At 49.0% G+C, this 26655-nt stretch overlaps 1 protein-coding gene across 1 annotated transcript; it reads left to right on the top strand.

Moving 5' to 3' along the window:
- The first annotated feature begins 875 nt into the window (after positions 1 to 875).
- LOC125153673 (cytochrome P450 2B11-like) lies at positions 876 to 16483 on the top strand. The gene is made up of 9 exons (XM_047837078.1): positions 876 to 1266; positions 4585 to 4747; positions 4894 to 5043; positions 6677 to 6837; positions 8602 to 8778; positions 9073 to 9214; positions 10798 to 10985; positions 11184 to 11325; positions 15217 to 16483. The coding sequence occupies exons 1-9, from the start codon at positions 979 to 981 to the stop codon at positions 15405 to 15407; spliced, it is 1602 nt and encodes a 533-aa protein (XP_047693034.1). The 5' UTR covers positions 876 to 978; the 3' UTR covers positions 15408 to 16483.
- Positions 16484 to 26655: the final 10172 nt, after the last annotated feature.

Genomic DNA, 26655 nt, shown 5'->3' with positions numbered 1-26655 from the left:
TGAGGTGGAAACCCAGGCCCAGGGCACGACGGGTGCATGTGGCCACATTCATTCACGTCCTGGACAAATTTGGACTGAGCCTGCTGGAGGCCGGGCCTGATGATGGAGACACACATGAGCGCAAGGGACATCAATCAAATTGCACCCAGTTCCTGCATTCCTGGAGCTCAGAATCTAAAGGCAGAAACAGAAACACCAAGACAGAGATAGCAAAGGATAGAGAGATAGTCACACAAGACTGTCTGAGAGGGTCAGAGAAACGTCCTGCAATGTGAAGGCAGAGCCAGAGGTGGGGACAGAAGTGCCAGGCACTGCTCAGAGCAATCAGAGAGCCGGGGATGGGGAGGGAACTGAACGCCGCACCCGCCAGGCCTCCGTCTCTGTCTCTCTTTCTCTCTGAGTCTCCCCATTTCTGTGCCTCTCCTTCCTCCTGTCCTCCCATCCTCTCATCAGTGGCTGTCACCAGGGGAAGGGGGTGGAATAGGGTGTTGGAGGTAGACACCAGCCACCTAAAGGTCCCACAGAGACAGGGACTGGGAGACGCACAAACACGCAGGCACACCCAGCCTCACACACGGGCGGGCGGGGGGGGGGGCTTGCGCCCAGATGCACACACATGTAAGCCCTGACACAGGCAAAAACATATACGCAACCTCATGCAGATGCATACACAGAAACACACCAGCACGTTCACGTGAATACAACAGCGCTCTGCATATAAAGTCATACCAGCACAGGCACAGACGCAAGGAGGCGTGGGACGTAAGCAAGCCCGAGCACTTCAAGGCGAATGCGCATGCTCACCCATAGCCGCAAAACAAACACAGCATGTGAGCACCAGGAACATGCACTCTCGAGGGCTTTGGAATCGCTACCGCCTGGTCTCTGTCAACATGTACAGGGCTGTGTGAGCCAGAAGAATGGGACTTCCCGACTTGAGAAACACACCACCCTTTTAAGTTCACACTCCTGGACGTGATGAGAGGGGAGGCGGGGAGTGAAGGCAGTTACATAACTGGGTGGGGCAGCCTGCTCAGAATAAAAGGCCCAGCTCAATCAAGGCTGAAGTTGGGACAAAGACAGTTGGGCCGGGCCATGGAGCTCAGCGTCGTTCTCCTCCTTGCTGTCCTCACGGGACTCCTGCTTCTGCTGGCCAGGGACCACCCGAAGGCCCATGGCCGTCTCCCGCCAGGCCCCCGTCCTCTGGCCTTCTTGGGGAATATTCTGCAGATGGACAGAAGAGGCTTACTCAAATCCTTCCTGAGGGTGAGATGCCGATGCATGGGGTCTGAGGGTGACTCACTGCCCCTGGACCTGGGGATCACTCCCCAGAAGGAGTGAAGGCATCCTTTCAGGCTCCGGGTGGGGTGTATGAAGGTGGCGAGGAAGGTGCATGGAGGTGAAGCATGATAGCTGGTGGTCAGACAGTCAGAGGCGTCCCTGCTCAGTTGAAGTGTGTGGGCACTGGCCCCGGAGTGGGTGGGTGGGTGGGCACGCGGAGGCGTCTGGGCGCAAGCCATGGGTATAGAATTTCATACTCTTCTGCCTCTGCCTGTGGAGTCTCTGGGCGCCTGACCGGCCCTGGAAGAGAGAGAAGGGGCAGAGTCACCAATCATAAGTTTCTCCTCTGGCAAGAAAAGAGAGCGAAGATTGGCCCAGGTGGATGCCAGGAGGAGAAGGAAGACGGGAGGAAGCACAAGGTTCTTACCAATAACGGCCACAAACAAATGTGCAGTAATGGCTGACACTGGAGTGTTTACCAGGCTCTGTATCACCGCTTTCCACGCCTGATTTTACATGTGATTATCAATTTATTTATGAATAATGTAATCTACACCGGTGCACCCTCTGGGCAACAGGAGAACTGGGTCACCGACATAACTGCCAGCTTACATACCCCAAGGCCACCACACTCCTGAATCTTGGGTTTGTCATCCCTTTGCTTTTAAGAGAGAGAATGTTCCCACAAGTGGAGGGATGGGTATGCACAGGCCCCGAGTACTTTTTACTTCAGTGCCTCCCAAGGGCACCACGCTTTTCTGTAAACTCCTGGGCTTGATTTCTTTGCTCAGATTTACATGGCTAGGATTTATCTGTATCGCCGTGGGAATTCATCAGGTCTGGCTTATCACACGCCTGCGGGCGAGGTGAGGTGCTATCCTTATCTCACAGGTATGGACCGTGAGGCTCAGCCTGGGGAAGACACTTGTCCTCAGTCACACAGCTGGGACTTCATGGAGGGAAAGCTGGGGTCTGGCACAGAGGTGTCCTCATCTCCAATGTCCTCCTGGGCCAAAGCTACTTAATGATTTGGGGATCACAAATCCTTTGAGAATTTGGTTAAGTGTGGGCTCTCTCCCCTCCAAATGTCCACAAAGATTTGTACATAAAATTTTGAGAGTTCCAGACCCCCTCAAGTTCTTCCATGGAACTTCCAGGATTCTTTAGGGGTCCATGATCCTCCATTATTATTGCATCTTTGGAGACAGGAAGGGAGAGAATGGACTAAGGGGTGTCACGATGGGACAGGTCGGAGAAGGTGGCCCCGCTCCTCCTCCATTCCCTAGTATGCTCCCAGATCTTTCTAGAGTCAGACAGATGTGGATTTTGTGTTCCAGAGTCAACTCTTACTCATTGAGTCTCAGTTTCCTCCTCTGTTAAAATGAGATGGGGGTAAGAATGTGTGTCTTATAACATTAATGAGGACTGAGTGGCATACTGCATAGAGCCTGGTGTATAGTACGTGCTCATTAAATGGCAGCTGTTTTGATCCATTCATTCAACAGTCATTTACAGGGCACCTTCTGTGTCCTGGGAACATTCTAGGCATTGATGATGTGGCTTTGGACAAGGCATACAAGTTAAGCAAATAAGGAAATACTAGGTAGACAAGAGCTATGATTAAAAGAAAGCCAGGTGCTATTTTAGAAAGTGGTGGAGCTACTTAGATTGAATAGTGGGGGAGAGGCTCAGTCTCGCTGTGTCTGTGAGCAGACACCCTGCAAGATGCCCAAGGAAAGCACCATAGAGAGGCAGATGTCAGTGCAAGAACACTGAAGCGAGAGCAAGCTCGGCATGTTTGGGGGACAACATGGAGGCTGGATCTGAGGGAGGGAAGGGGCGAGGGGGAGGACAAGCAGAAGGGTGATGCAGCCACCTCATGCAGGGTAATGTGGATCAAGGTGGAGACCTCAGATCTTACCCTCAGTGCAGTGGGGCGCATTGGAGGGTTTGGAGCCAGTTAGGGGTATTAATTAATTTACATTTTCATAGGGAATACTCTGGCTTCAGACTGGGGTGAGGTGGGTGGCCAACTGATCGTAAGGGGATGGGAATGGCAGTAGGGAGACCAGTAAGGAGGCTCTGCAGAGATCAGTGGGAGAGATTTTGCAGTAAACTTAACCTTTTCATGATTTTAAGTCAATTTTTAGTGAGGCTTAACATGACCCCTAAAAGTGCACAAGTCGTAAACGTTCAGCTCAATGAATTCTCTCAAGCGGACATACTCATGTAATTGGCATATAGGTAACTAACGACACCCTGTCCCCAGAAGCCACCCTCCAGTCCCCTTCCAGTCACCACCCTCTATCTTGACTTCATAGAAATAGAGTTAGGACATATGGACACTTTTGTGTCTGGTTGATTTGGCTCAACACTACGCCTGTGAGTTTCATTCAAGTCTTGGCTGTAGCGTGGGTTCTTTTTCATTGCTGCATAATTATTTCATGGCATGACTATATCGCCATATATTTATTCTCTATCAGTGTTGCTGAGAATTTTATTTGAAAAACTTCAATGGGCGCCTGGGTGGCTCAGTCTGTTAGGCTTCCAACTTCGCCTCAGGTCATGATCTCGTGGTTTTTGAATTCAAGCCCTGCATCGGGCTCTGTGCTGACCGCTCAGAGCCTGAAGCCTGCTTCGGATTCTGTGGCTCCTTCTCTCTCTGCTCCTCCCCTCTTCACACTCTGTCTCTCTCTCAAAAATACGTAAACGAAAGTTTTTTAAAAATCTTCAGCGAATCAGGTTGTTGGTATTTTGGTGAACCTACATACACATTTTGGTTGGGCGTGCATCTGGGAGTGAAGTTAATGAGTCATTGAATATGCATGTGTTTAGCTTCAGTAAATGCCATGGAGCAGTTTTGCAAATCCCTGTACTGATGTTATGTCACGAGCATCCCCAAAGCCGTCCTTTTCTTTTCATGTCTACCAAGCAGTTTAGGGTAGTTCTCTGGGGAAATTGTCAGGAGAAAGACAGCAGGTTGACGTTGGGTCACAGGAAGGATGACTCTTCAGTTTCAATGCTGGGGAGATCTGGTTCGACTCAAGGGTATAGGCAGAAGTAAGAGATATTTAACCATCTGTACTGCTTAGGGCACCAACCATGCAGACTCTGTCTGGGTCATGGGTTAATCCTTTAGTTGCCGGGTCCTGGGAGGGGAAGGCACCCTGGGGTGGAGGGTCTTGGGGTACTCAGTAGCTAATTGCCAATCTATACATGAGTGTTTTTATGGTTTAACAACTGGGATGGCCACATGGGTGCACATTGGCTAACAGTAACCTTGGGCGTGGATATGCTTCACAGCTCCGAGAGAAATACGGGGATGTCTTCACGGTGTACCTGGGGCCAAGGCCTGTGGTCATGCTGTGTGGGATAGAGGCCATACGGGAGGCCCTGGTGGACCAAGCTGAGGCCTTCTCTGGCCGGGGGAGAGTGTCTACTGTAGAACAAATCTTTCAAGGCTATGGTAAGGACCTCAAAGGCACCTGGAGGGGAATGATGGAAGATGGAAATTGGGGAGGGTGAGTCTGGGAAGGGGGGATAAGAGGCGCAGAGGGGCTCGGAGTCCCCTTCCAACTCTCTTGGCAATCCATGCCTTCCCTACACCTGCAGGTGTGATCTTTGCCAACGGGGAACGCTGGAAGCTCCTTCGGCGATTCTCTCTGGCCACCATGAAGAACTTCGGGATGGGGAAGCGGAGTATAGAGGAGCGGATTCAGGAGGAGTGTCAGTGTGTGGTAGAGGAACTGCGGAAAACCCAGGGTGAGTCCCCGGAGAATGGGTATGCAGGGTGCGTGGCAACAGAAAGACTGAGGTGTATCTGTGGGCAGAGAAAGAGAGGCAGAGATAGAGAATGACCCTGAGAGACCATCCAACAGAGGGACAGACAGAGATGGGTAGGAATGGAACACAGGGAGCCAGAAGAGATATGGGGTGTATAGTGTCGAGAGTAACTCAAGGACATAAACTTGGTTATGTATTAGCACGCATTTCCTTGGGTTCAGGGAAACCAACCCATGGTTGACTTGTATCTGCAAGGGCAAAAATAAGACTTACATAAAAGCAGGCAAAGAGAGAAAGGGGAAAACGATAGACACTTCGAAAATGACAAAGTGGGTTTTCATTCTTCTTGGTGAACTATTGACAAGCTGTCAGTGAGCAAGGAGGGCAGCTGGGGCGTTCTGCCCTCAGGCAGCTGGGATGGGCTATCAAAGAAGCACTTCTGAGGGGGGCCTGGGTGGCTCAGCTGGTGAAGCATCTGACTCTTGATTTCGGCTCAGGTCATGATCTTACGGTTTGTGAGTTCGAGCCCTGCGTCCAGCTCTGCACTGACAGCACAGATTCTCTCTCTTTCCCCCTCTGTCTTTGCCTCTCCCCCACTCATTCTCTCTCTTTCTCTCTCAAAATAAATAGACTTAGAAAAAAGAGAGAAGCACTTCTACTTACTTTTGGATTCTCCATATAAGGGTGTTTATGAGACATAAAGATGACAGGGTCCTTCTGTAAGAGATTTCAAGAGGTAAATGTACAGGCTGGGAGGGAGAGGCAGAGGCAGAGACATAGGGAGCAATAGAGGACTAGGGGCAGCAGACCATGAAGACAGACTCAGATGGAAAAAGAGCGACTCAGATGGAGAGAGATAGGGAAGGGAAAAGAGACACAGATAGAGAAATGAAGACAAAGAGAGACTGGAAGAGACCGGGAGAAGCAAAAAGAAACCAAGGCAGAGAGAAACCAAGGTAGAGAAAATGAGACTGACAGACAAGCTCAGGAAAGGGTGTGCAGGGGAGCAAGAGAAGACGGACAGGTGAGACCCGCAGAGAGAGGCTGATGCCATGACACTTCCGGGTGGGTGCACAGTCCCTGCTCCCCTCCCATCCAGGGAGGTCAGGATGTATACAGACATCAACCATCAAGTGGAGAACGATTCCCTGGAGACCAAAGAGCCCTGGAGGTGGAGAGAAGAGATGAAGGGAGGGGATGACAGACAAGGGACAGGGAGAGCAGAGCTTTTAAACTTGCACATGTGATTGGCTGAACACCTGCCCTGCACCCATCTGCCCCTGGGACTTAACTACCTGCCCCCGGAGTCAGAGCTGAGGCCTGAGAGGGACCACCAAAAAACCTCCATAGCCCGACGACCCTACAGACAATAACAGACCGGCACTTTCCCCCCAGGGTTGTGGTGGGAATTTAGTAAAATAATACATGAAGTGCTTAGAACAGGATCTGGCTGGCCCATCATCTGGGCTGGTGAACGTTAGCGGTTCCTGTTCCTGCTTCTTTGTCATCACTGAGCGAGGGAGGGCAGTCACATGGAGATGGGGCAGTGGTCAAGTGCTCCCAAGGCCTTTGTTTGAGTCCGTGTCCCATGACCTGTGCCTCCTCCTCCTAGGAGCCTTCCAGAACCCCACCTTCCTTTTCCACTCCATGACTGCCAACATCATCTGCTCCATTGTCTTTGGAACACGCTTTAGCTACAAAGATCCCAAGTTCCTGCGGTTGCTGGACTTGTTCTACCAGATCTTCACGCTCCTCAGCTCCTTCTCCAGCCAGGTCAGGGAGCTGGTGTGGGAGGCTGGTGTGTGAGGTGGATATCTAGGGCACAGGGAAAGGTGTAATCTGCTTTGGTGTCCCAGAAATGCAGCTTTGGGCTGGAAGAGGGGCACAGACAGCAGGGAGGGACAGGGACACTGAGCAGTAGAGGGCGGGAGGGACGGGAGACAGGGATGGGGAGCCTAGGAGGAGGAGACAGAGATGGAAAGTCAGAGAGTCATCAAGAGAGACCAAGACATGAGGGTTTGGAAGAGGAGAGGGAAGGACAGGGCGAAAGTGACAAGGAAGAGCAGAGATCAGAGACTCTGAGAGGCAGAGTGGCGGAGACAGAGGGAGAGAATAGGACTCAGACTGTCAGGCTCTCTATTCTTCTGTTCCTGATTCCTGCAAATCTTCACCTCTGTCTTTGGCAAATCTCCTCAATTGAAGAAATTCAAGGATACGTGAAAATAAGGGACCACATTTCTTCATTTTCCCCATTTCCCCGCCCACTTTTGGTCTTTTTAAAAATATCTCCCAGATTATAAAGTAATATGCTCCTCTTTTAAAACAAAATAGTGTGGTTTCTGTTTCTCAATGAATCTGGAAATACCACAATTACACATTAAGTGTAAAAAATTAAACTGCAGAACAGTATGCCTCATTATGGTTCGTACCCAGGAGTGTATGTCAGATTTGTGTGTAGGACTGTTCCAAATGGTTAGTCACAAACTCCCATGACCTCCTGCTAGACAGTCTGATTGAAAAAGCTAGGATGGGGCCCAGAGTGAATATTTGCAACAGGTGCAGCAGGTGATTTCACTTTTCTCTTCCCACAGAGAACCACAGAGAGAGTAAAATCTAGAACGAGATTGACTAGAGAGTTATCAATGGTTATCGCTAAAAATTAAGAAAGATTGGGGTGCCTGGGTGGCTCCATTGGTTAAGTGTCCAACTTTGGCTCAGGTCATGATCTCGCAGTTCAAGTGTTCGAGCCCCGCATCGGGCTCTGTGCTGACAGCTCGGAGTCTGTGTGTCTCCCTCTCTCTGCTCCTCCCCTACTCATGCTGGCGTGCTCTCTCTCTCTGTGTCTCTCAGAAATAAAGAAACTTAAAAAATTTTTTTTAATTGACAAAGAATTTTACATTGCACTCTCCACCTTTTTTTTGCAATTATTTGCAACAGTTAGGTATTACATTAATCCTAGACAATCCAGTAGAAATATGTTCCAAAATAAATAGTCTTAAGCAGGCAGTAGGCTCATCTTGTGTATGCATCACGTTATCAATGTTTGGTGCAGCAAAGGAGATGTGAGGGGTGGAAAGAGTCAGAGAGGTCCGAGCCAAACAGATCCACTGGGCAAAGTAGGCAATAGAAGCACAGAGAGCCAACCACCTGGCTGACTCAGTGAGTAGACCAGGCGACTCCTGATCTCAGGGTCGTGAGTTCGAGCTCCACACTGGGTGTAGAGATGATTTAAAAGAAAAAAGTAGCTGCAGAGAGACAAGTGAGAAGAGACACACATGGGTAAGGAGAGGCGCCAAGGAGAGAGGTGTGGCAGCAACCAAAACAGGACGGGAGGATGAGGGAGGAAGAGACAGAAGGAGAAAAATGGGAGAACAACAGATCAAAGGAGACTTAGAATCAGTGAGTGAGAGGCAGAGACAGAAACAGAGAGGCAGAGCAAGATGAGATTCTGCCCTACCCAGGCCCCAGGAGGGCTCTCCTCCCTGTGACTCACTGACTCCACCCCAGGAGGATCTCACAGCCCCTTCTCTGCTGCAGGTGTTCGAGCTTTTCTACAACTTCTTGAAGTACTTTCCAGGTACACACAGGCAAATCTACAAAAACGCGCAGGAAATCATAGCCTTCATAGAGGACGCTGTGGAGAAGCACCGTGAAACCCTGGACCCCGGCACCCCCCGGGACTTCATCGATGCCTACCTGATCCGCATGGACAAAGTGGGGGTTGGGGGAGGGGAACAGGAGGGGGCAGGGAGGGAGGAAAAGATGGCAGCGAAGAGAAGAAGGGCGGGGAAAGGAGGAAGGGAGTGGGGAAGAGGGGAGGGAGATTGGGAAAGGGAGGAGAGACTCAGGAACCAACTGAGGGGAAGAGGAAAAAAGGGGAAAGTTGGGAGGAGAGAGGGAGAGAGAGACAGGTGGTGTGAGACCCGGCAGCAGGGGAGGGCGCCCCCAGGCAAGAGCGTGCAGCAAAGCCGCCGCTCCCCTGACACGCCCCCTAACGCTCGGATTCAGGAGAAGTCCGACCCCAACAGCGAATTCCACCATCGGAACCTCATCTGCACGGTGCTCTCCCTCTTCTTCGCCGGCACGGAGACCACCAGCAGCACGCTCCGCTATGCTTTCCAGCTCATGCTCAAGTACCCTCACGTCACAGGTGGGTGGGAGGGGACAACCGATCGAGGCAGGGGGAGGGGGCTTCTCACCCCTTTGGGAGCTGCAGAAGTGCAGCTGGGATCCTTCCTGAATGAGGGAGGAAGTGTTCACCTCCTATATATACCAGGAGCGCTGCAGGTTTTGAATGAGCCCCTAAGGCAGCCCCGCCGGTGGATATATGAACAATCCGTCGGTGTGTTCTCCCATCATGTAAAGACAGACTCCTGTCTCTGCCCACCCATCCATCCATTTGTCTATCCTTTTATTTGGTACCTGTATTGATTACCTTATACTCAGATTCTTTCACCTATGATTGATTCAAGGACCTAGGCTTCCATTATTTATTTGGATTAATTGATTCAATTGTTGATCTTTTGAAACAGGGATTAATGAATGAAGTACTTGTCATTGATTCATTGGCTCCTTTGTCCATGCATGCATCCATCTGCCCTATGAACTAGATTTCATTCCTTAATTCTTCCATCGGTTTTTCAATCCACCGTTCATCCATTTATTATGCATTTAATTCAGTTGATTCATCACTGATTATTTATCTGTCGTTCAGTCCCTCCATCTATTTGTTCCTTTCTTATACCTATTTTATTTTATCTATTTTTATACCTATTTCATCACTTTTTGATACCTGTTATTTCACTAATTTATTTATTTATTTATTGCTCTATACATCTAGCCATGCATTCATTTATGCAATTGATTTACTGGTTAATCAGGTTCACTTATTTGTCTGTGGGCCATTTATTAATTAATGACCCAATAATTCATATATTGATTGATAAACAAATACATACATCCATTCACTAACGTTCTTCCATTCATCACTCTTTCCTTTCATAAGTCGACTGGCTTATGTATTCATTTATCCAGGTGTTTGTGGGTTAATCTATTGATCTATTTCATGGTTATATTCCTGAGTACCTAGCACAGTGTCTCATCTATAATACACACACAATAAATATTAGGTCATTTTCTACTCTTTTGGTTTAAAAAAAATTTTAATGTTTATTTATTTTTGAGAGAGAGAGAGAGGGGAGAGGGCGAATGGGGGAGGAGCTGAGACCGAGAGGACAGAAAATCCAAAGCAGGTTCTGTAATGACTGATGTGGGGCTCAAAGTCATGAACCTTGAGATCAGGACCTGAGGTGAGGTCAGACATTTAACCGCTTAATTGACTGAGCCACCCAGGCTCCTCTCCAGTCTTTTAAGAGGGAGAATTTGACAGGTTTATAGCCTTGAGTTCTTAATGTGAAATTCTGTACAAAATTGTGGTGTGTGCATGTGCGCACGCACGTGAGTGTGTGTGTGTGTGTTTGTGTGTGTGTGTTTACATGTGCCTGTGGGAAGAGGATTCATAACTTTCAATATATTTCAAAGGGTGAGAATTCTTGCTTCCCCCCCCCCCCCCACCGCCTCGCCTCCCCCTCCTCCAGGCTGGTTGCTCTGAGGGGTGTCAATGACCTAATCCTTTATTACAGGTTTTTCCTGGCTCATTAGCCCACACAAAGCAGTGTCCCTGCTGAAATGTCTCTTTAAAATGAGGTTCCTTGGTCCCACTCTTCTGTGCAGAGAGAGTCCACAAGGAGATTGACCAGGTGATTGGCCCACACCGCTTTCCATCCCTTGATGATCGAGCCAAAATGCCATACACTGACGCAGTCATCCATGAGATTCAGAGATTCAGTGACCTCCTCCCCATTGGCATTCCCCACATGGTCACCAAAGACACTCACTTCAGAGGGTACTTCATGCCCAAGGTGAGACCAGCTGGGCTCCCACATTTTTCCCGTGTGGGCATCCTGGGTTCTCTTAATCTCTGCACTTGACCTGTTTTTGGTTTTATCACTAGGGCCCTCTTGGTTTTTTGTTTGTCTGTTTGTTTGGTTTTGTTTGTTTTTAAGGGTGGGCTGAGGAAAGGAATGGCAGTGTCTGTTGACCTTGTGACTCTCCCTCAGGGCACTGAAGTATATCCCCTCCTGCACTCTGCTCTCAATGACCCACATTACTTTGAAAAACCAGATGCCTTCAACCCTGACCACTTTCTGGATGCCAATGGGGCACTGAAGAAGACTGAAGCTTTTATCCCCTTCTCCATGGGTAAGCCAGGCCTCCACTCTCTTTCCCAGACACCAGAGTGAAAGGCCACTCTCTCTTTGAGACAGTCCAGGAGAGATCTTGGTTCATTGAGCAGCTACTATATGCCAGTTGCTTTACCTTTAACCCACTTCATCTTCCCTGCAGCCCTAGACAGGGCTTAAGAAGACCACATCCCAAAGCCACATCTCGGTAAGCTGGACCTTGGGAAAGTATTTTAACCTCTCTACGCCTTGGTATAGAGATACACGTTGGTATAAAATAGCTGATGAGCACTACTCTGACCGTAGTGCTTTATTGGGGGCTGAAGATGATGCACTGGGCACGTCACATAGAGACACAGTCCCTGCCCTGGGAAATTTACAGCCCAGCAGGGGAGATAGGCATTTATCATTTGACCACAAAATAGTACCTAATTAAACTTAATTAATGCTTGCAATGTGCTTAGAACTGCTTGGCACAAAGTCGGTGCTCATGGATGGGATGATGATTATTATCATTAATCATAACTATGATAAATGCTCTGAAAGGGACTTTGGGAACACAAAGAGGAAATACGGACTACTCTTGGTGGTTCGGTGAGGGAAAGCTTTCCTCAAAGCACTGGCTTCTAAGCTAAGACCTCAGGGGTGCGTATATATCAGCCACTAGGAAGAGTGTTCCAGGCAGAGGGAACAGCAAATCAAAGCCTGAAGGTGGAGACAGCATGGCGTATTTGAGAAATGAGACAAACCCAAGGAGCCTGGAGTGTGGATTCTAAAAGGGGAGAAGGGTGAAGATCTCAGCTGGAGGGCCTTGGAAGCTGGGGGAGTTTGGGTTTATCTTGCTGGTACTGGGAGCCAGGAGTGGGTCTTGACATGCTCTGACCTGTCTCTTTCCCCGTTCTCCACTATGTGGCCCTGTCTTGAGAAAACCCCAATGCCCAGAATCCTCATCCTTTGGGAGAAAGGAGGACCCCCGAACCAAGGCCCTAGTCTTGAGTTCCATCAGTGACCCCAGGGACCCAGATCCCCTGGCTCTGCCCAGTGCTACGGCTTCCCTCATTTCATCTTAAGTGAGAGTTGGGGGACTTGTGGGATGGTGGGGTGGGGCCCATGATCCCATTCACTAGTCCTGCTCTAAGGTGAGAGAGAGAGGCAGAGATGTAGAGAGGGAAGGAGACAGAGAGACAAAGAATGAGTGAGAAAAATGGAGAGAAGGACAAAGACAGACACAGAGAGAGATAATGACAGGGGACAAGTGACAGAGACTGAGTGCACAATGAGACAATACAGTGAGGAAGGGGAAACAAGAGAGAATAGGAGACAGAGAGAGAGGGGGAGGGAGAGAGTTTCAGATGGAATCAGATCCAAATGGACAGAGACAGGGAGCTTAAGACTGAAGAAAGTGGGCAAAAGAGGAAGGAGACAGAGGAGCAATGCCTGATGGGAGGTCAATCAGAGCAAAAGACTGATGCAAGATTGCCATGAGTGGCAAGAACGACAAACCAAGCCAAAAAGATGTTAGAGCCAACGGGATAGTGAAGGGTGTCCCAGTGGACAGTCCCAGGGATTGGGATTGGAAGAGAGGATGGGAGGGAGACAGTAGGAGTCAGGCTGTTCTGGAAAGAACTGGGTCACAGAACCAGTCACAGGAGAGCTAGTCTAGAGCCCTGCTCTGAGTATCTCTAAGTCCCTGTTACCTAACTTCTGATGTGCCAAAAAGATACAGACGTTTCCCCCAGAGCTGTCCACATAGGCATAATGTCTGACACCTTGACCGGTCTAGGAAATATCTGAATGGCCTTGCCATGGTGGCCAGCTTGCAGATCAAGAGCCATTGAGGTGGGGTGCCTGGGTGGCTCAATCGGTTAAATGTGGGGCTTTAGCTCAGGTCATGATCCACCCTTGGTGAGTTCGAGCCCTGTGTCAGGCTCTGTGCTCAGAGCCGAGAGCCTGCTTCAGATTCTGTCTCCCTCTCTCGCTGCCCCACCCCCCTGCTCCCACTCTGTGTATTTGAGAGAGCTCTCTCAAAAATAAGTAAACATTAAAAAAGAAAGAGCCACTGAGGTAAAGGAGGCTTTCGGTGCCTCTTCCTGGGGTTCCTACTCCCTTTGTGTTATTTCTCTTCAAGCCCATGCTTCATAACCTACTGGAGGCTCTCACACCTCTGGGAATCCAAGGAAGCAGACCCACTCACAATTCTTTTTATTTATTTATTTATTTTAATAGCACGTGAGCATGGGCTCCTGAGCAGGGTAGGGGCCGAGAGAGAGGGAGAGAGAAAATCCAAAGCAGGCTCCGTACTATTCCCGCAGAGATCAAGACCTGGGAGCCAAAATCAAGAGTCAGACACTCAACCAACTGAGCCACCCAGGTGCCCCGCCCCATTCACAATTTTAAGTGTGGTTTGGTTTTTCCCCCAAACTTTTGAAGCCCATGGCTCTCGGACTGAGATAAAATGACAACCCAGATACAGACAAACACACACAGTGCCAGATACACCCTCATGCTCCCAACCGCACACTCTCCCGCCATGCGCTCCCTGCCCCCCAATCCTCCTCACACTCTCCCCCCTCATACACTCCCCACACAACTCCCCTCCACACTCCCCTCCATACTCTCCCCACATGTTCCCCACACAACTCCCCTCTACATTCCCTCCACACACTCCTCCCACACACACCCCCCCACAGCTCCCACCCCTCCCTTTCCTCCTTACCCACTCCCCCCAACACACTCCCCACCCCAACCCCTCCCACACCCCCACACCCCCACCCCCACACAACTCCTCTTCACACTACCTCTCATACCCCCACACACAGTCTCCCCCCTATACTCCCCTCCCATTCCCCCCTCCCCACTCGGGGCCAACACACTCTCTGCCCCCACCCCTCCCCACACCCCTGCCCAGCTCTCACCCCACACACTCCCCACACAACTCCCCTCCACACTCCCCTCCATACTCTCCCCACATATTCCCCACACAAGTCGCCTCTACATTCCCTCCACACACTCCTCCCACACACACCTCCTGCCCCTCCCTTTCCTCCTTACCCACTCCCCCCACACACTCTCCACCCCCACCCCTCCCCACACCCTCACCCCCCCACACTCCCCACACTCCCCGCACATACTCCCCACACACACCTGTTCCCAGCCCACCCCTACCTCCAAACACTCTCCACACATTCCCCTCCACATTCTCCCCACACACGCTCCACACACTCCCCCTGACTCCCCCTACACACACTCCACACCCCTCCCACACAAACTGCCCAGCACATATACATTCCCTACCAGACACACACCCCCCCCCACCAGATACACACCCTACCACAAGCATACACTCCCCACCCCCACCCACTCCCACACACACTCCTCACTGCACACACCCAGAAACATACACAAACAATAACTACAACTATAGTCTCCTTAGTACAGGCCAGGTCCTAGTCTGAGAATTTTTACAAATATTAATTTCTTTACCTTCATAATAGTCCTTTGAAATAAGTACCATCCTCCTCATATTAGAGATGAAGGACATTAAAAATGTCAGAAATGTGCACACACCTGCACATGTGGAGGCAGACACACACACACACACACACACACGCACACACACATCTAACCTGAAGTGGGTGTTTATTCTCCAAGTGGCCACTGAAGCCTCTGGAAATCTCACAGAAGCTACAAACTCTCCTGGAAAAACGTGCAAGGCACCTCCACCCAAACGTTAGCCCCTGGTTTCAGAGGGCTCGGGACGCCCCTAAAACACCACCCTGGATTGCAGGTTGAAGGCCAGTCCCATACAAATCTGTTGTTGATGGACACAGATGTCTGGGCTTTGGGATGTGACCGGGCAAGGGATGTGCATCGGCTCTGTGCCCACATCGGTGACCTTCTGTGTTCACAGGGAAGCGCATTTGTCTTGGCGAAGGCATCGCCCACATGGAATTATTCCTCTTCTTCACCACCATCCTCCAGAACTTCTCCGTGGCCAGCCCCGTGGCCCCCGAGGACATCGACCTCACACCCCAGGAGAGTGGCATAGGAAGAGTGCCCCCAGTATACCAGATCAGCTTTGGGTCCCGCAGAGGGGACTGAGAGAAGGGCCTCAAAGGGTCCCAGGATCAGGAAGTATTCCCACCTCTGCAGAAGCCAGTTCCTTGACTGGCCCTGGGTCTTCCTGCTGCTGAGAGACCCACCACAAGCCAGTGTCTCCCCCCTCCTCGGTTGCTGCCTCTGTGGGAGAGTCCTTTCTGCAGCCTCATCTCAGACCATCACTCTGCAGCTCTTGTATAGACTCATGGAAGTGTTTTCCTTTCCTTTGTTAACAGAGTTCCCAGTGTGGTGTATATATAGAAGCTGGGGGCTAAGACGGGAGACTTGACTCAGATGCTCTTTGCATTTGTGCCTCCCAGGCCACGGCTTCCCCCAGGGGCTTCTCCCTTCCTCAGAACAACCACAGTCTCCATTTAGCAACTGTTTGCGCTCCATGATCTGTGCATACGTGACCTCCCTGGAATCCTCCTTCCAGTAGTCCCATGGGGCGGATACAATGATCATGCCCATTTTACACATGAGTAAACAAAGGCTAGACAAAGGCATCAGTTATCTGATGTCCTATCATATGGCTCGCGGTGGGGGAGCAAGATTCACACTCTGTCTCCCTGGCTCTCCACCTCAAATTCTTCACCTAGCCATACCCCCCCTCCAATATATTTTAAAATTACTGTGAAATTCATATAACATAAAACTAAGTGTTTTCACTTTTTAAAAATTTACTTAGAGAGAGAGAGAGGGAGAGAGAATGCAAGTGGGGGAGGAGCAGAGAGAAGGTTGAGACAGAACCTGAAGGGGGCTGGAACTCACAGACCGCGAGGTCATGCATGGCCTGAGTGAAAGTCAGGCGCTTAACCAAGTGAGCCACCCAGGCACTCCAGAACTAAGTGTTTTAAAGTGCATGATTTGGTGGCATTGGCTCATTCACAATGTTGTGTAACCACTGCCACTATCTAGTTCCAAACATTTTCATCACCCAAGAAGAAAACTCCGTACCCACTAGCAGTCACTCCCCCTACCCCCTTCCCCTCAGCTCCGACAACCACCAATCTGCTTTTGGTCTTTATGTATTTGCCTATTCCGTGTGATTCATGCGAATGGAATCATACAATACGTGCTCTTTTGTGTCTGGCTTCTTTCACTTGGCATAATATTTTGGGGTTCATCCACATTGTAGACCATTGCTTGTACGCTGCCATCCCCATTCTTACTGAATTTCCCTACTTCCGTCCCTCTATGCAAGGGCCTCCTCGGCCCCTTCAGCTGCATGATTCTCCCCTGGTGCCTTGGGTTCCTTGGTATTCCCCTTCAAATCCCCTGAGACTGAAACAAACATCCAAATCCTGACATCCCCTGGGAAGATGGTGATCCATGCCATCTTACGTGAGACCCACTTATTGTCAGGTCACTAGGGATCCTTCTAGAAGATGAGAACTTCTTCACCTCAAAACCAGGCCCAAGAAGGCAAATATTTGCTAAGGAATGAATGAATGAATGAATGGTTAAATCAGGCAGCCTCAAACCCACCCAACATGGAGCTAGGCTTCCCCCATCAGACCTTATCTTTTTCTTCATTTCTCATTCTCTTCTGAGGCCTGTAGCAAATCCTTCTTTCCAGCGATCTCAGGATGCCTCAGTCCGGTCTTCTAGTGATTTCCAATCCTTCATGATGCAATGCCACCCTCTAAGAAAATCAGCCAAGAGCCACCCTTGCAGTAGACCATCCTACCCCAGGCTCTGCCAGCTGGCACCACTGCCCTTCCCTCAAGAAGATACCCCAGGTTCAAGGGCATTGCCTGCTAAGATACCTCCAGCCAGCCAGGGGCCAATGGGAAGCCAGTTTGGGGATCCAATAGAGAGGCTAAACTTCCTGGCCTCTGCAGCACCTGCCATCTTTGGGTTCGCTGATGCCACTGGGGAGTTACCAAGAGCTGTGCTAAAGTAGATTTTTGGCACATCCGCCCCGACGATCACAGAAAAGAGAAGGTGACACACCACAGAGCAGCCTACCTTTTAAGAGGGACAGCAGGATGGAAGGAAGACATAGGCGGGACCATGGCAGTCACAGCCCCTTGCTGCTCTGGGGTCACCAGGCTTCTTGGAGTCAAGTCCCTCCGGGACTGTGGCCTCTGCCCTTCCTGGGGAACTTTTTGCAAATGGACCCCAAGGGCTTTCTCAAGTCCTTCCAGGCGGTGAGATGGGATGGGGAAAGCTGGTGGAAAGCTATCATCTCTCTATCTTATACTTTTTCTGGATCATTTGTGATCAATTACACACAACATGGCCCTTTACTCCTAGATCCTTCAGTGTGTATTTCCTAGGAACAGACATGTTCTCTGATACAGCTGCCATAGTGATCAACTTGAGTGAAGTTAACATTGGTACAATACTTTCATCTCTCCCGTTTGTATTCCAGTTTTGTCAATTTGAGAAGCAATTTGACAATTTTGAAAAGAAATGGCAGAGTATTTTCGTGGTCGGAGTGATTCCACACTCCAGAGACATCACCATAGTTAAAGGCACAGGCTCTGGAGCCAGACCTCAGAGGTTTGGTCCAGCCTCTGCACCCCATCAGCAAAGTGACCTTGGTGAGGTTATGTAACCTCTTGATGCATCAGTTTGCCCAACAGTAAAAATGGGGATATTTCTAGCTATACGTAAGTGAAAATATCGATAACAGTGTTTGGGTTTTGCTTCAAAAGAATCCTGATTTTTGGAGGGTGTGGAAGGAGGAGATGGTCGAGAGCATAGATGAAACAAGATTAGCCATGAGTTGATTATTGCTGAAACCAGATGATGGATATATTATATATCTATCTTTGTATATGCTTGAAATCTCCCACAGTACAATTTTTTTCAAAGAAAGAAAAGTAAAATAAATGTGGGGAGGGGTGGAGATTATTAATTATCACCCACCTGCCTTTAAAGGTAATTAATAATTGGGGTTAGGAAGAGGGATGAAACAAGTTACTTTAAATTAAATCTAAATTAAGCACTGCCTGGAGCATGGCAAATGTCGTTAACTATTAGTTTTTACTTGTTACCAGCAGGTGGCGCTGTCTCCCAGCTGCATAGGGAGCGGGGCTTGGGAGCCCATGATTATCAGCCCTGTGTTTGAGGGATGCTTGGCTGGCCCCTACAGTAGACTCTTATGGGAGTCGTGAGTTCAAGCCCCATGTTGGGATTGAGGACTACTTACACACACACACACACAGCCACACCCACACACCCCACACAGGTTACACAGTTTCATTAAAAGTAATTAGCCCTGGGGCGCCTGGGTGGCTCAGTTCAACTTCAGAGTCCAACTTCGGCTCAGATCATGATCCCACGGTTGGTGAGTTTGAGCCCCGTGTTGGACTCTGTGCTAACAGCTCAGAGCCTGGAGCTTGCTTCAGATTCTGTGTCTCCCTCTGTCTCTGCCTCTCCCATGCTCATGCTCTGTCTCTCTCTGTCTCAATAATAAATAAACATTAAAAAAAAAAATTAGTCCTGAGTTTGAATTCTGCTTTGCTGCTTCCTAGCTGAGATCTTGAACATTTACTATCTCTGAGTCTTTATTAGTTTATAAAATGGGGGTAATCATATAATCAACTTCTGAGTTGTTAGGATGTAAAGTGCCTGATGACGTATTGGAGTATACTTTTCTGAACATCTGTTTCTGGGGTTGGATCCGTCTCTGGGCACAGTGTTCCTCCTTTCCCCTATGGGGAGAGGCTACAAACAAATGGTGGTGAGAACTTTCTCTCCTAGGCCCCGCAGTATCCATTCCTATTGCAGGTCAGTCCTCCCACCATGAGATGGCGTCATTTCCCAGAAGACTGGAACTTTTAGAAATCCAGTGTTGAGAAGTGCTTAAGATTTGAGATTCTGAATCAGAGAATTCCCACCCCATCACCTGTAATCTACCTGACCTTACTAGTCTGCCCTTCAGTTCCCTCCTTTATAAAGTGAATTATCTTGGGGCACCTGGGTGACTCAGTCCATTAAGCATCTGACTTAAGCTCAGGTCATGATCTCATGGTTTGTAAGTTCGAGCCCCACATCTGGCTCTCTGCTGTCAGTGTAGAGCTCACCTGTAATCCTCTGTACCCCCGTTCTTCTGCCCCTCCCCTACTAGCAGTAGCTGTCTTCTTTCAAAAATAAATAAAAACAGGGGTGCCTGGGTGGCTCAGCCGGTTAAGCACCCAACTTTGGATCTGGTCATGATCTCACAGTTCATGAATTTGAGCCCCGTCTCTGGCTCTGTGCTGACAGCACGGGGCCTGCTTCAGATTCTCTGCCTCGCTCCCTCTCTCTCTGCCCCTCCCCACCACCTCAAAAATAAATAAACATTTAAAAAATTAAAAAAAAAGATTAAAGGGGCTTGGATCCCAGATTGACCACATGGAGGGGAACCACTTGCCATCTTGGACAACCCAACTTCAAAGGGATCACAAAGGAGAGAAAGAAACTTCTGTTTTATTTAAGTCACTGTATCTTGGGCTCTGTTGGTTTTAGCAACTTGGGCCTTGACGTTAATTAATACAGACATTCTCCATGCCTTCTGCTTGGAGATTCTCTGATGGGTACTCTTGATCCCACCAGCCATTGATGACTTTTGCAACATTTGTCAGCAAGTCCAGCTCTGTTGACGCCCCTCGGGGACCCAGAGCTCCAATGACCATTGCTGTAGAGGCAGACTCTCCAAGGTGGGGCTTAAATAATCAATAGCTGTGCAGTTATGCAGGTTGTCCACTGTGCAGGGAGGGAAAGGTCACCGCAAGCTGCTCACACTTCACACATCTTGGTGCAGAGCTGCATCCAACCACAGGAAGACATATATATATTTTTTTAATTTTAAACTGTTTATTTATTTTTGAGAGAGGGAGAGAGAGAAACAATGTGAGTGGAGAAGGGGCAGAGAGAAAGGGAGACACAGATTCTAAAGCAGGCCCAGGCTCTGAGCTGTCAGCACAGAGCCCGACACGGGGCTCGAAATCATGAACCGGGAGATCATGACCTGAGCTGAAGTTGGATGCTTAACCAACTGAGCCACCCAGATGCCCCAAGACACTTTTTTATTTTTCAAAAAATGGTACTCATCTAGCGGAGAATTCTGAGGAATGGATCTGCCAGATGAGATACTTTTTTTTTTCTTTCCTTCTAATTTATCCATCTGGAGGGAGCTGTTTTCTAATTAACACAAGGGCACCTGACTGAGCCTAAGTTCAGATTCAAGAACCAGGACTTGTCAAGATTCCTGGCGTTACAGGCAACCTCCATGGAACTCCCAAGAAATTGAAACATCTCCCCGAAGTTAAAACAGTACAACCATGGAAGGGAAATCCTCCTCTAAACCCCCTTCAGGTTGGACCTGGAGGTCAAGATGGAGAATTAGGTGTCAGAGAAGAGGACTAGAGGCCGGCATGTTGGATGTCAAAGGCGGTCACTGCACTGCCAAGTTGTTGACCGTTAGAATGCCAACTTTCTGCTTCCAGTAGCAGAATTGTTGCGAAACGGCAGTCAGTCTCTTGTGGGCAGTCTTTCCACACCCGCTCAGTTGCATTACAACACACCTTGGGCCTGGAACAATTCCTAATCAAGAGGTAAGGAGCGCTCCCAGCTTGTGCTGGGCTTACTGCCTTGTGAGGAAAGATTTTTCCCTGTGTCAAACTTAATGAGTACTCCCTTGTTCTTTTTTTTTTCTTAAGATTATTTTTATTTATTTAGAGAGAGAGCTAGAGAGCAAGCAGGGGAGGGGCAGAGAGAGAGGGAGAGAGAGAATCTCAAACAGGCTGTGTGCTGTCAGTGCAGTGCCAGAGGCAGGACTCAAACCCACGAACTGGGAGATCATGACCTGAACCCAAATGAAGAGTCAGACGCTTAACTGACTGAGCCACCCAGGTGCCCCAGTACTCCCTTGTTCTACTTAAGTGCATGTGTCAATGGCCCTCAGACAAGTCCCTAGCTTTCTGGATTTCAGACCCCCCAGGGGAGGGGTCCGGGTCTTTCCAGTGCAGCATAAAGTGGGGTGTGTGCATTTACATGGCCAGTGTTGGCCGTGGAGTAGATCTTCCGGTCATGGGGGCCTGGATCTTGTGAACTTGATCTCCTCCCTTGCTGTAAGTAAAGGCTGTATCACTTGAGCCTGGTGTGTGTGTTGTCTGTTTCAGTGACCTTGAATTATGCACCCGTTTCTCCCCTGGGTGGCATGAACTGCCTCTAACCTTCGCTGTACAGCCTGGTCACCTAGTGAACAGTGAAAGAAGAATCTTGGACCAGGGGCACCTGGGGGACTCAGTTGGTTGAGCGTCTGACTCTTGGTTTCATCTCAGGTCATGATCTCATGGTCCCTGGGATCAAGCCAGGCGTTGGGGTCTGTGCTGGCAGCACAGAGCCTGCTTAGGACTCTCTATCTCCCTTTCTCTCTGCCCCTCCCCTGCTCACTTATGCTCTCTCTCTCTCTCTCAAGATAAATAAACATAAAAGAAAAAAAATCTTGGATCAAGAGTGCATTTAACAATAAGGATATTTAATTCTCTTACAAAGCAAAGTCTGGAGGTAAGCAGTGCCAGAACGGATTTGGTAACTCACAGGGTAATAAAAAAACTGTTTATTCGCTTGGTCCATTGTCCTCTTTGCTGACTTCTAGTCCTTGCCCAGCTGTCTCCAAAGTCACGCAGCGAGCAGCCTGCACCTTAAGAGGACTTTCTTCACATCCTACTCCCTTTTTATTAAAGGGGAAGAATCTTTTTTTTTTGGAACAACATAGCAGGAATTTCCTCTCATGTCTTTTTGACCAAAACTTTGACACAGGAATACCCATAGCTGCAAGGAATGCTGGGAAAATGAGTACTTCCAAGGTTTTTTGTGGGACCCAAACTTTGCAGTCCAAAAAAAGAGAATGGGAATGTCTGTGGTGTAGACAGTCAACAGGCTGTACCGCAGGGGTACAGCCCATGGTTTCAGTGGGCTGAAAGGTTTTGGACATCTGACTGACACCTTGCCACAGTGTGCACCTCACACCCTGCTCAGAGTTCCTTTGTTAGACCCTGGCTCAGGGATTAGCCTTTTTATGGGGACGGAGGGTAAATGAAATTTTTGGTCGTGTATGGGAGAGTTGCTGTTGTGTTGAAAAGGGACATTTTTTTAAAGTTTATTTGTGAGAGGGAGTGGAGAGGCATTGGAGTAAGCGAGCGAGAATCCCAAGCAGACTCCACACTGTCAGCGCAGAGCCCGACTCAGGGCTTGAACCCGTGAACTGTGAGATCATGACCTGAACTGAAATCAAGAGTCAGACGCTTGACTGAGCCACTCAGGTGCCCCCAAGTGGGGCTGCTTTTGGGCTGCATGTAGGAGCAAGTGGGTGTGTCTTGATTCTGGTCTAAACGTGGACCACAGTGGACTAGGACTGAGAGGTCTACTGTTTGTTGTCATCTGAGTGCTCCTTCACTTCCTTCCTTACCTGGTAATCACCTGATGTGGGGAACTTCCTCCACAACACAGGTACTTGGTCCTAGTGGGGCTGTAAGACCAGACACTGTCCTCCCCTCCCACCCTCCTCAAGGGGGAACAATGGCTCTGGCTGCTACTGTCATAGACTCATGGTGATTGGACCAAAGATGGGCATGTGACTGAGGCGGGGCCAATCAGGGTCTCTCCTGAGTTAACAGGGGGTTGGGGGCTGTAATGAACAACTTTCCCTCCAAAAAATGTGAGAGCGACCCAGAATGAAGCCATAGCACAAAGGGAGGGACAGGAGCACCTTTCCTCTCAAGGGTGGTGGTGGTCGTGAAAGAGTTGCTGAAGCTGGTTAACCTCCCAGAATACCCAAATTAACTAATATGGGAGCTAACCAATACTGCCCCTTTGCTTTCTTTTTTGCTTTTTTAACTGGTTTGAGGTCAGTTTCTGCTATTTGCAACTGAAAGAAAAATAGCACATATGTGTTTATTATCCATCTCCTCCCTAAACATCTAAGCTCCTTGAGGGCAAGAACTTTGGTTCCTGGCTGAATTCCAAGGAATTAAAACAGCGTCCGGCACATACCGGGAGCTCTATAAATATTTGTTGACTTAAGAAACAATTCCTGAGTATTCAGCCCCCACGACTGGAGCCGTGGTGTGCCCTAGGCACAGCGAGCTGGCCACCAAAACAGTTGTGCTGTGCCTTCTGGGGTTGTTGACGAGAAGAAGCCACTGTCCAGGTAGCATTACGTCGATGAGACCCGTGTGACCCGTTCTCACCCTCACAATATGAGAGCAGAAGTGACACGTGTTACTTCTGGCTCAAGGCGACTATGCATCCGGAGTGAAATCCTCTGCAGGCTTTCTGTCCACCAGCAAGATTGAAGAGCCACAAAATGGAGGGAAAAAAAGAAAGAAAAAAAAAAAAAATCTGTGTCCTGAAGTGACCACTAGGGGGAGACCCTCCAAACCCTCACCCAAATGAGATGTGAATGAGAAATAAACTGTTGCCTTACGCCACTGAGATTTATGAGAATCTTTGTTACAACAATTAACCTACTCTGATTATTACACCATCGTGGCCATCCTGCGGGCTGTCTCTCCTCCACACTCCACAACCCGTGTCACCCTTCTTTTTTTTAATTTTTAATTTAATTTTTTAAATTTACATCCAAATTAGTTAGCATATAGTGCAACAATGATTTCAGGAGTAGAGTCCTTGTGCCCTTGACTCATTTAGCCCATCCCTCCTCCCACAATCCCTCCAGTAACCCTCAGTTTGTTCTCCATATTTATGAGTCTCTTCTGTTTTGTCCCCTCCCTGTTTTTATATTATTTTTGTTTCCCTTCCCTTATGTTCATCTGTTTTGTCTCTTAAAGTCCTCATAGGAGTGAAGTCATATGATATTTGTCTTTCTCTGACTGGCTAATTTCACTTAGCATAACACCCTCCAGTTCCATCCACGTAGTTGCAAATGGCAAGATTTCATTCTCTTTGATTGCCGAGTAATACCCCATTGTATCTATATACCACATCTTCCTTATCCATTCATCCATCGATGGACATTTGGTCTCTTTCCATACGTTGGCCATTGTTGATAGTGCTGCTATAAACATTGGGGTGCATGTGTCCCTTCGAAATAGCATACCTGTATCCCTTGGGTAAATACCTAGTAGTGCAATTGCTGGGTCGTAGGGTAGTTCTATTTTTAGTTTTTTGAGGAACCTCCATACTGTTTTCCAGAGTGGCTGCACAGCTTGCATTTCCAGTCACCCTTCTAACCCAGTCTCCAAGGCAGGGAATAGTCTAAAGCACAAAGTGATTGTGACCCTCTCTGCTTAAAATCCTCCGTGGTTCTCCAAAGCCCTCCAAGAAAAAAATCAAAATCGCTCAGTGGGATTTTCAAAGCTTTTGCTGATGGCAGAGGTACCTCTCTGGGTCCATTTTTCCAAAATTTCTCCCGATACCTGCTTTGGCCTAAGACCTCACCCTACTTACCTCCAACCAAACGTGGCACACAGGTTCATATCTCCCTGTCTTTGCTCTTCTCCCTGAGATGTGTTTTGTGGGCCAAGCAGTGTTCAGGATCACTATGGGGGTAGCAGCGTGTGACCAGGGTCAAATTCACTGAGTGACTAGGACCCAGCTCAGTGCCCAGGCTGAATCGGGGCTTGGGCTTCAGATTGTCAATTTCTCATTTTCTCAAAGTATTTATTGACCTGCTATCAGCTGATATTTTGAGATATCTGAGCCCTGGCCCATTCAGGTACCAGACAGAATCCAAAGTCTGGGGTCACAGGAGTCCATATCAGATCTGAGCACCTCAGTGACCTGCCTACCCCGGACTTCCAGGACCCTTCCTTGTCCAGCTATCCCTGTGCCTCAGATCCACCCCCCTGCCCCTCCCCTCCCCCCCTCCCCACCCGCACCATACATGCATGTGATTGATTGAGAATGAGGCTAGGAGAGGTTAAATTTCTGAAGAACTTATCTGCCAGATCCAGAACACCTTTGTCCTCAGTGAGTCTCTAAAACCACCCCATAAGGGGCGCTTGGGTGGCTCAATCAGTTAAGCATCCAACTCTTGATCTTAAGATGAGGTCATTAATTGGCTAAAATCCAATATGAGTGTGTCCTTATTTTTATGTTTTAACGTTTATTTTTGAGAAAGAGAGAGAGAGAGAAAGAGAGAAAGTGGGGGGGGGGAGGGGGCAGAGAGAGAGGGAAACACAGAATCCCAAGCAGGCTCCAGGCTCTGAGTTGTTGGTACAGAACCTGATACAGGGCTCAAACTCAGGAACTGTGAGATCATGACCTGAGCTGAAGTTGGATGCTTAACCGACTGAGCCACCCAGGTGCCCATAAGTGTTTCTTTATAAAAAGAGGAAATTGAGGGGCGCCTGGGTGGCGCAGTCGGTTAAGCGTCCGACTTCAGCCAGGTCACGATCTCGCGGTCCGGGAGTTCGAGCCCCGCGTCAGGCTCTGGGCTGATGGCTCAGAGCCTGGAGCCTGTTTCCGATTCTGTGTCTCCCTCTCTCTCTGCCCCTCCCTCATTCATGCTCTGTCTCTCTCTGTCCCAAAAATAAATAAACATTGAAAAAAATTAAAAAAAAAAAGAAGAAATTGAGGGGCGCCTGGGTGGCTCAGTCGGTTAAGCGTCCGACCTCGGCCTAGGTCATGATCTCGCGGTCTGTGAGTTCGAGCCCCGCGTCGGGCTCTGTGCTGACAGCTTAGAGCCTGGAGCCCGTTTCGGATTCTGTGTCTCCCTCTCTCTGACCCTCCCCGTTCATGCTCTGTCTCTCTCTCTCTGTCTCAAAAATAAATAAACGTTAAAAAAATTTTTAAAAAAGGGGGGGAAATTGAGGGACCCATGGGTGGCTTGGTCAGTTAAGTGTCTGACTCTTGATCTCAACTCAATTCGTGATCTTCTGGTTTGTGAGTTTGATCCCTGCAGGGGACTCTGCACTGACAGCTTGGGGACTGGAGCTTCTTTGGGATTCTGTTTCTCCTTCTCTCTGCCTTGCTTGTGCTCTCTCTCTCTCAAAACAAATAAACAAACTTTAAAAAACTAAAAAAGGAAATTGAGAAGGACTCTACATGAAGAAGAAGGCAGAGATCAAGTGATGCTCCCACAAGCCAAGGAACACCAGAGATGGCCCACCAATCACAGAAGAGTCTGGAACAGACTCTCCCTCACAGACTTTGGGAGGAATAGCCCTGTGACACTGATTTCACGCTCTTAGGTAACACATTTGTGGTGTTCAGGCCACCCGGTGTGTGGTACTTGCGTGTGGCAGCCCCCGCTGGGTAGCCTCCTAAGGGTAGCCCTCTGCCCTTTGGG

The sequence above is a fragment of the Prionailurus viverrinus genome, chromosome E2 (assembly GCF_022837055.1).
Source record: "Prionailurus viverrinus isolate Anna chromosome E2, UM_Priviv_1.0, whole genome shotgun sequence".
NCBI lineage: Eukaryota > Metazoa > Chordata > Mammalia > Carnivora > Felidae > Prionailurus > Prionailurus viverrinus.
This window is presented reverse-complemented; position numbering and strand designations above follow the sequence as displayed.

Excerpts from the sequence above, each read along its gene's own strand:
- LOC125153673 (XM_047837078.1), top strand. The coding sequence starts at position 979 with ATGAGAGGGGAGGCGGGGAGTGAAGGCAGTTACATAACTGGGTGGGGC. Across the intron at positions 4,748-4,893 it reads ACAAATCTTTCAAGGCTATG|GTGTGATCTTTGCCAACGGG; the intron begins GTAAGGACCTCA and ends CTACACCTGCAG. Across the intron at positions 9,215-10,797 it reads CAAGTACCCTCACGTCACAG|AGAGAGTCCACAAGGAGATT; the intron begins GTGGGTGGGAGG and ends TCTTCTGTGCAG.